Consider the following 10,484-nt stretch of genomic DNA (forward strand, 5'->3'; position numbering starts at 1 on the left):
CTCATATTTAAAAGAAAGCAAACCTTTAATATATTTTATATAATTACACTGTAGTGCCTTATTATTTATTTTTTTTGAAGAGTAAAACATGGATCATTTATTTTTTAATCTGTTTCAATAAGTTTACATATTTTATTGTTTTCTATTACAGTTGTCCCAATTTTTCCCCTTTTGCTCTCCTCCACTCAGTCCACACCCCACTCCCACAGTCAGTTCCCACACTATTGTCTATGTTCTGTGGGTCATTCATACATGTTTTTTGGTTAGTCCTTTCCCCTTCTTTCCATTATTTTCTCCACCTCCCTCCGCTTCCTGGTCACAGTCAGAATGTTCCATGTTTCCATGCCTCTGGTTCTAGTGTGCTCGTTAGTTTGTTTTTGTTCATTAGGTTCCTCTTATAGGTGAGATCACATCATATGTGTCTTTCATCAACTGGCTTATTTAACTTAACATGCTATTCTCCAGTTCTGCCTATACTGTTGCAAAAGGTAGGAGTTCTTTCTTCCTTTCTGCTGCATAGTATTCCCTTGTATAAATGTACCATAGTTTTTTGATCCACTTATTTACTGATGGGCACACAGGTTGTTTCCAGCACTAGGCTACTGTAAAATAACATTGCTATGAATATAGGGGTGCATAGGTTCTTTTGAATTAGTGTTTCAGGATTCTTTGGGTATAACCTAAGCAATAGGATCACTGGGTCAAAAGACAGATCCATTTTTTCAAGAAATTTTGTACTGCCTTCCACAGCGGCTGCACCAGTCTGCAATCCCACTAACAGTTCACTGGGGTTCCCTTTTCTCTGCATCCTCGCCAGCACTTGTTTGTTGGTTAGTTAATGATGGCTATTCTGATTGATGTGATGTGGTATTTCATTGTGGCTTTAATTTGCATCTCTCTGATGGCTAGTGATGTTGAGCATCCTTTCATATGTTTATGGGCCCTCTGTATGTCCTCCTTGGAGAATGGTCTGTTCACGTCCTTTGCCCATTTTTTAATTGGATTGTTCATCATCCTGGTGTTGAGTTGTATGAGTTCTTTATATTTTTTGGAGCTCAGACCCTTGTCCAAGGTATCATTGGCAAATAATGTTTTCCTATATGGTTGGATCCCTTTTTATTTTGATGATATTGTCTTTAGCTGTGTAGAAAGTTTTTACTTTGATGTAGTCCCATTTTTTTTTCTTTATCTCCCTTGCCCTAGAGAATGTATCGGCAAAAATGATGCTGCGTGGGATATCTGAAATTTTACTATGTTTTCCTTAGGACTTGTATGGTGTCACAACTTATATATAAGTCTTTTATCCATCTTGAGTTTATTCTGGTGCATGGCATAAAGTTGCTTCCTTCCCCTGCTTTTGCCCTTTTCTCTTCCTTAGCCTATCCCCATTCTTCTTTTAGTTTTCTGAAGAGCCACTGGACAAATAGCCATGGTCAGACTATGGATTTCAATTAATAATTTAATGACTATAACTTTGCACTCAGGAGCTATGTCACACTCAGGTGGTCTCATTCCTCCTCCCCTCCCTCAGGATTTTGCACTAGGCTTGCTGATCATGTTGACTGAATGCCTTAAGTCTAGCTCATGAATAACTGGGGAATAACTGTATCTGATTCCATCACTCTCATTGTAGCAGGCGAACAGCAGTAGCAAACAGTTGCTACAAAAAGGTCACTAGGAAAATAAAACCATAACCCATTTCCTTTGAATTACCATGTTGTATTAATAAGGTAATTCTGATATGGATAAAATGGAGGCATTTATGGATATAAAGGTAAAATAAGAATAATAGACACTTATTATTTCATCATCAAGGAGTTTAGTACGAATGACCAAGTACAAAGACATCTTTCTGCAGTTTTGTTTGCATAGGACACTTCAGATTTTCTGTGTGCTACACAGATCAAAAAAAGAATCATGAGTGAAAAACGACAGCGACCAACAAAAGCAACAAAGGGAAACATGTAGAAAAAATAAAGGAGGAAAAAGAAAAATACATGCAAGAAATTAGACAAGAAAAGAGAAAGATATCTATATGGAATATATATGGGATCTATAGATGAAAAAGTGTGAGGAAAGAGATAAGAAGCCAGAGAGAAAGAGAAAGGGGTGAGAGGGGAGAAACAGTATCGAGAAAGGAAAAGCAAAGGAAAGTTTATTTTTCCCTCATTCGTTTATCATATTTTTCTTCCCACTAAATGTTCCTGAATATCATGACTAATTTCATGACAGCCCCCCTATATAAGTTAATTTGCGCTAAGAAGTGGAATTTCCTATGAGAAAGAAGAGGTGGGTTGACTCTAGGACAAGGGACATTGAGAATAAGAGAAATAAATAAGCCACGGGAGCCCAGGGATGAGCTTCATGCTGAGCTCTGAGATGATTTATATCCGGGATAAGGTTGGTTGGCAACGACTCAACTGTGCCTCCCATCTTCCAAGCCGCAAGACTGATCCCATCACTAAAGTTTCTTTTGCTGAAATCTTTGATGTGGCCTTTGTGAAAGGTCTGTATTAGGCAATGGCAGCGGGTGAAATGGTCTACGAGCTCCTTCACCAAAATGGTCCTGGGCCAGCTAGAGAAGGAACTCGAAGGAGAGAAGCCTACTGTGTTCCAAAATGGCCAAGAGGAGAGCACAGGCGTTGGGGAAAGATTCTCTGGGTTTGGCTCCTTGCTCGTTTAGAGGCCTTTTGACTTTGAACAACTATAACCTCAGTTCGTCATCTTAAAAGAAGGGGGAGTGATGGGCTCTATTTCATGAGAATTGGTTTGAGATATTGTACGTAAAGTATTTAGCGTTATTTCCTGCCTACAGTAAATGCTCAATGACAATTATTATTATTAGTGTCTCTTAATTTAAGATAACAGGTTATATTAATTAGAAAATTCATAAGCTCAATAATAGATCCTCAACAACTACAGTAGATTTCTTTTCATCCTCATCTGAGGACATTTTTTTCATTGCTTTTTAGAGAGAAAGGAAGAGGGAGGGAGGGAAAGACAGAGAAAGAGACATCAATGTGAGAGAGAGATATCAACTAGGTGTCTCCCATACACACCCTGACCAGGGATCCAACCCACCACCAAGAATCAAACCCAAAACATTTCAGTGTATGATAATGCTCCAACCAACTGAGCCACACCAGCCAGGGTGTACAAACATTCTTATTTAAAAGGTAATTCAATATTCGGAGAGCAAATATTTGACATTATTCTTAAATTCAGATACAGGCTCACACTTAGGGCTAGAAAAGCTATATCACCCCCACCAAAAACACATGCAATCAAACACAGTTGATTTCTACAGCAAAACATTTCAGTGGGAGAAATAAGGAATAAACATAGCATCACAGCATTTCTGGTCAAGTTTTGCCACCAAATGACTAAAGAGATATTTGGATTTTGGAATTGTAAATAAAAGTCTGTAGACCTATACATTCTATGTTCAATGTCCTTTGCTTCTCCTTTGATAGAAGAGCAAAGATCTAGCCTGCATTATCAACCACATTTAAAAAGCCAAGCAAATTTGCTTTTATTTGAAAGAGAGAAAAGCAGCTCCTGAAAGCTGGGACTTGGCCTGTCCACATCAGGCCTTGGTGTTCCTAGGACCTGGCCCTCACTGCGTGACCTTGGCCTTCTCCTACTGAACATAATCCCTTTCACAGCACACTAACACCAGACAAAGCAACCCTGAGACCCTCCCTGATGGATCAAGACAAAAACAAAATCCCTTTGTAATCATGTTTGTACTCAGACAAAACAATATTGTCCCAAACACTAAAAGGCCAACATCCACTAATCTAGTCATCATGAGAGGTTGCTGCTGTTTTACTAATCGTGGTTCTGCCATGCTTTATTCTCTCCGCTTCCTGGATAAGATTTATTAAGACATTCAATCATAGAGATGCCTATGCTTCTAACAGTATCCAACCCAGAGCCTAGCACCACTTCCTTGAACCCTCCTCACAAAACACCTAACGCAAGAGCAAATGCTATAAATCCTTTCTAACACCCTCTTACTGAGACACCGACAATTCCCCAAGAAATGTGTTCTCTTCTGTTGGCAACACGTCAATAAAACCCAGTTTATTCAACTATAGGTTTATACTGTGGTCTTTGGTCAGAGGACATTGACAGTTCCCTCCGGTATAAGAACAGGATGATTAATCTTCTCCTTTGAAGACTTTACCATAGTTCTCAAGATTTACTATTTGAAACACAATCTCGAGCTTCTTTATTGATTTAAATTTTGGGCAACATCCTTTTTTTGAAACTTCATATCTGAAAATTTTGACATTGATTTATACAACAGCCTTGTGTTATTAGATTTGCTGTGTCAAAGAAAGCCAAGTTTTAATCAGGGGAAAAGCTGTTGAGCTAGCCAGAAAATATCAAAATCTGTTGTATTACATGAGAAGCAATATATTTCCTTATGACCCTGTGGATAAAGCATGAGAAAAACGTGTGATTTAATGACACCAGATTAAAAGAGGAGAGAATTAAAAGTCAGAAGACTCTGAATCTACTGCTAACTTGCCACTACCTAACCTGTACAACCCTAAACAAATCTCTACACATATCTTATTTATTACCTCATATGCCAAAGAAGAATTAACTGATGTCTAAGATTCTTTTTCAGATCTAAAGTTCTATGACTCTATGATTGGTAATGTTATCATAGGCCAATAAAAGGTCACCATGCTATATTATAAAATCTATATAAATAAATGTTAAATAGAATATTTTAATATCTCCTTTTTAAAAGTAAAATTTGATACTTTTGAAAAGGTCTTGACATAAGACCTAATCAAGAAAGTATAGTTAGTGCACAAGGGGGCCCAGATAAAGAATACCCTTAAATTCTGGGACAAATAATAGAAAATGTCACTCTCTAAAACAAAAATTACTGAGATTTAACATAAAAGAACAAAATTAGTCACCTACAAAGACCCACTTATACAAAAAAGAAAACAAACAAGGACCATAGCATATCACTTAAAATTCAATCTATATATTTAATTTTTTACATATCATGTAAATTATAATCTTTGATATATTATCTTTATTCAGAGTGGAGATTTGCTATAGTGAGAAAACACCCAAATATTGTAATTGCAGAAACTTTGGTAGTAGTAGTAACACTGGAAAATAACATTGAATAGTATGGTTTACTCATCCACTGATGGAAAAGGAGGGGGAGAAGGAAGGAATCTGACCCTAAGAGAATCTAATCTAATCTAACCTATCACAGCATGTAGAAACAATATCTCTAGAGAAGATACGTAAAACAAACCAAATATTAGCTTAATTTGAGAGTTCTCTTGATAATATATAATTTCTAATTTTCAATGAGCAATCTAACCAATAAATCTGGCCTTCTACCAAGTGTACCAGCACGTTAAGATGGTGCATGGTATTCAATGGCCAGGATAGGTTATTCTGCTATCCTTTCCTCCTGATAAATCGGTACACTGGTTTACAAAAGCAGAAAAACGTAACTTCAGTTAATAGGAAACAATTTCTAAGATCTTGATTAAAGTAATAAAGAAGCTCAGAAATTACAAAGCTGAGGATCAAAGAACCCAGGGGGCCTTCTCAAGATGAACAAATCCATAAAGTTCAGCGTGAAGCTTCACTCTCAGCCTTTCATGTAATAAACAATTATTTACTAAATGCTTATTATGTGACTAGCACTATACTAGGTATTATTCTAAAGTGAGAGACAGAAAAATATTTGAAATAATATATATTTTTTAGGATCTTGATGTAGATGTTAAGAACTGTGGCAGATAATTTTCATTTGCAATGTCATTTAATACTCTCCCAAATACGTAGTAATTCTTAAATTCTTACTTTTCAGGGTATAAAATTGGGACCTAGAGATTATTATTTTTACTTTGGATACTGCAAAAATTCAACATAGCCACACCCAGAATCCAAAAGTACATGGGCTATCTTGTACATCGATCTTTACAAAGGATCTGATTGATTTAGTACATGGAATTTGATGGCTTCTACTCAATTATTGAGACTGCTCAGTGATTTATGGAGAATATTCTTATAGTGAATTCATAAGAGTTTTTTAAAACAGAAGCAATATTTATTCTTGAAAATAATGGAGCATTCTTAAAAAATCTTTTACAGCAAATCCTTTAGCAACATTATATTCCTTATTTTTCATTATAAAAATAATTGTTTGAATTTCAGGTGTAATGTTGTGTTGAGCGACTTTTTGTATTCTAAGAGATTTCATTAACATACACAACTAAGCAGTGTTTTCCAGGGGAAATGGTCTGGTTAAATTTAACTCACTGAAAATTCTTTGCTTTGGTAACATGGATGTGAATCTTCATAGGTGGAGACTAATCAAGTTTCTAGTGATTCCAGAAACCTCCTTCCATTAAATGGAGGGAGACTTCTCAATTGAGGATCATTGGAATTCATTTTCTCTACTGCTGATATTCAGGGTAGTTGAGTCAACACAAAATTCAATAACATGCTTTATCCAAATTGACTTCTGCCTTTCAGAATAATTCAGAAATCAATTGGTTTTAGCTGCCTTTCCAAAGTGACTAAACATTATCCAGCCTCATCAAGGAGGCAAATGCACTCATGTAGCATTCTTATATGTGGCTTTCTTTGTCCCAGCAAGTAACATAGACGAAATCACTCCTAAACAAACACTAATAAATCCACCTTTGGCACTTAACCAACTAGGAATTAGGTTATGTCTTGTGAAGTTACAGCTGTCTCGGTGGTTGAATTCCTGTGTTTTTTGTGACTTTAAATTGAACAACAATCCTTATAAAAGGAGCTCACATGAACACATTTGGAAGAGCTGAGTTTTTTAAAAAGTAGAGTCCCTGAATATAAACTCTAACATACAATATCGTGCCTAAGAGCACAAGTCAGAGATCTAGCTTCAAATTCTAGCTGTGTGAGCCTGAAAACATCACCAAGCTCTCCTGGCCTCTTCTACTCATCTGCACACCTGTGACAATGCTTCTTAGGGCTGTTTGTTTGTCTGTCTGTCCGTTTTAGGGCTTAGCACAGGGTCTGGTGTAAGTGCTTAAGTGTTCAATAAGAAGTTGTAAGTTGGTATTAAGCCAGGGCGCTTCTGGGAATACAGACTGAAACTATTTGGGTTGAAATCCTCTTGCCTTGAGCAAACATCATAGCGGCTGGGAAACAAACAAACAAACAAACAAAAACAAAAACCTCCTGTTGATAAAACAAACAGAAAGGCGCTGAGACGGAGTGCAGGGTGAGGTTGGAATTACTTGGCTATCACGGAAGCTGCCAGCATGTAAAGTTGCCTCTGTGGTTGTGAGGTTTGGAGACTCTGGGTGGCACCTGCTAAATATGTAAATGGTCACATATGCTGCCTTAACTCATTTCCCACACACCTGTCCTGATGACAGGTAAGTGTGGAAAGGGTGACTGGGGTCTCTTTTATACTGGAGGAAACACACTCAGAGCAGGTACTGTAACTGGTCCGGAAGCACAAACAGCTAGGAGCTCGGTAGCTGGCTTTAATTTAAGGCTTTGTCTTTCATCGGCTCGCCAGCGCAGCAGGAGAGGAACAGCGGGGTTGGGCCCAGCGGGGTGGCAGAGTGGGGATGAAGAAGCCCGGCGGGGCTGGGGTGAGGGAAGAGGGGGCGCTAGACAGGCCCAGGGCGCTGCCAGGGTCCCGCAGCTCGCGACAGCCCCGCCACCTTCCACCAACGCGCCGCGCTCGGGCTCCGCGCCCCGCTCTCCCCTGGCCCGCTCCCCCGGGGCTGTGTCACTCACTCACGGTCTGGGACACCTTCAACTCTTGGTTGAGCCACTGGCACAAGATCTCCGACATGATTCGGCCTGGGCCTCGGACAGCAAGCCAGGAAACCAGTCCACGGGCTCGCGTCCTCTTGTTGCCAAGGGAAACCCGTTGCTAAGGAAGCGTATTCAGGCTGGAGCTCAGTGAAAAGCCAGAAGAGGGGTGACAGAGCTTAGGCTCAGGGGATAGGAAATCCTGTCCTGCCCCCTTCTGGCGGGTATGACTGCAATGTGCGCAGGCGCAAGAGGTTCCAAAGGGCCAGAGGCGTTGGGGGCGGGGGGCGCGTTGTTGTTAGTTGTGGGTGACCTGTAAGGGGACCAAGAAGGTAGCGAGAAGTGGGTGGGTGTGCAGAGGTGATGAGGCAGGAAAAGCTAAGGACTGAACAAGGGGTTCTTGGACGAGCAGAGAAAGAAACTCTTGATGGAAGGGGTTTTTCTTTTTTTCATTTTATTTGTCTTTTGAAGAAACCTATTGAAGATCTTGATTTAAGGGCAGCAGTTTGTTCATTGATTTACAGGTTGTCAGTATTAATTGCTCTATTGTATGGACTATACTGACAAGGACAGAATGTGTCTAATTCTTTTTTTTTTTTTTTTTTTTTTTTTTTAGTACCAGACAGTATCAAGCCTGACCCCCAGCATTCAATGACATTTTTGTTGATGGTGGCAGATTATTAGGATAATTCGTCTGTCTGTATTGTTTTGTGAGATGAATAGTTAATGAACTTTTGTTCAGGTCAGATTTTCTTTCCAGGTGAGTATTTTAAATTGTATTTTGACAAAGACTCTCACTGTGACCAAACCTGAGTCAGTTTCCTCTGAGCCCTCTTCTCCCAGAACCCTACCATGAGCTCTGTCCTTGGCCGCCTTAGTTCAATTTAGCAAGAATCCTGCTGGATCAGATTAGGGAAAATGCCAGATCCTCATATCTGATAAAATTCCTCATCTGTACCATTGATATGTGATCACCCTGGCCTGCCTTCAGCAAGAATCTTGTCAGGTCAGTTTAGCCGGAATTCCTCTTACTCCTGCCTCATGCAATTACCATTTAGTAATTTTCATCCACTGACTCCAACCTTCGCTATAAATCCCTTCTTTTCCTTATTGTTATCGGAATCCTCAAGCTTCTCCCCTACTGTAAAGCCCCAGTCCAGTAGTTCCTTGAATAAAGTCTTCCTTACCATTTTAAACAAGTGCCAGAAAAATTCTTCTTTAACAATTTCTAAAAGTTTAGATGGAATAATACAGGAATTATATACATACATATTATATATATATTCATTTACATGATAATAAATAATGTATATATGTATATCACAAATAAAAGGAATTTTCCCTCAAAGGGCCTGGATACACCTAATTATGATTCTTTTAAACTGTAGGAACAATAACAGTAATGTCCTACTAGAACAAAGGTCTCTTAAGATTAATCTGAAATTGATCTGTGTTTCCTGATTGGATAACAGTTTAGTATCATTTTACTGTTGGCTGTAATGAACTGTTAAATCTCCCGTCTCATGAGATCCCTCACACCCGGCACAGCAGGCATGACAGCAAGAGGAAGTCTGAAGGACATTTATTGCCAACAGAATTGGGGCCTGACACATTTGACATGTCTCACCTTAGAGCTACCCAAATTCAGAAGATTATAAGAATCTAAAAAGCCTCATAGCTTGGGGAATATATCTAATAAAGATTTATTTATAGGAAGCATGTCATCCCTGAAAATCTTTCTAAGGGTTAGATAGGTGCCTAGAAATGGCCTCTAAGACACTCCTCTTTCTTGCCATTCTGGGTATACTTAAATTGATGTCTAGTACCACACAGTAAGAGGTTTGAAGTTTTAATTTTAGTCTAGAGCCTGGGGAATAGAACCAATGTTTTCTAGATTGCTGAGAAAATCGCTTTGGGGAAGGATGTAGATGATCATGCATCAAACTCCTCAGTCGCTCCAAAAGAGAATGAAAACCTGAGCTTATAAACCACCTGCAGATAGGGGTTGTTATCCCACATCAGAGCAAAATATTTCTGTGCCTATCTACAGGAACTGTTTGCTTGTTGGTTGTTCATTGTCTCAAAGGGTTATTTGTGGAGTTTTTCTTTGGAACCCAGGATCAAATCTGCCAATGTGGTATTTTGGAAAATAAGTTTATATGCAGGAGTTAGATAAATGAAAACATAAACACTTTACAAAATTAAAGGTGAAATCCTTCATTTCATAAAAAGAGGGTGATTTGTTTTGGCTCCTAAAGCATGAAGCTTGAAAATGATCTGACATTAAGCTATTAATAAAAATTTTGAGCTATGAATTTTACTGTTTTTTCTTGAAACTGCTAATTTAGTTATTAGTCCAATTTTAACCTTAAATCTGTTGCTTTCCCATTGAAATCCCAGCTCTGGGCAAAGTCTTTAGAACTGGCCATGCAGGTATCTTGCGTTAATGTGATATACTCGTATGACTTGTTTGTTCTCCCATGTGGCATCAGCTGGGAGAGGAGATGATTAGAAATTGGACAGTTTCCCATCAGTGCCTGAGAAAGTGTCTTTACTGTTTTCCTAATGAAAACTTTCAGAATATTTGGTTCCTGCATCCAGTTGTAACTACCATGATAATTTTAAAATTAAATTAAAAAATCGTTTGTAAAGTATCACCTGTCATTTAATTATAA

General features: G+C 38.5%; 1 protein-coding gene across 1 annotated transcript in view; it reads right to left on the bottom strand.

Moving 5' to 3' along the window:
• Positions 1-7,984, bottom strand: part of SPEF2 (sperm flagellar and cilia associated 2) — a 154,156-nt gene extending 146,172 nt beyond the window's left edge. The window contains exon 1 of the mRNA XM_090276176.1: positions 7,792-7,984. Within this exon, the coding sequence (XP_090132302.1) occupies positions 7,792-7,849 (58 nt within the window). The 5' untranslated portion in view covers positions 7,850-7,984. The remainder of the gene's footprint in view (positions 1-7,791) is intronic.
• Between the last annotated feature and the right edge of the window lie 2,500 nt (positions 7,985-10,484).

The sequence above is a fragment of the Furipterus horrens genome, unplaced genomic scaffold (assembly GCF_987537825.1).
Source record: "Furipterus horrens unplaced genomic scaffold, mFurHor1.1.pri manual_scaffold_5, whole genome shotgun sequence".
NCBI lineage: Eukaryota > Metazoa > Chordata > Mammalia > Chiroptera > Furipteridae > Furipterus > Furipterus horrens.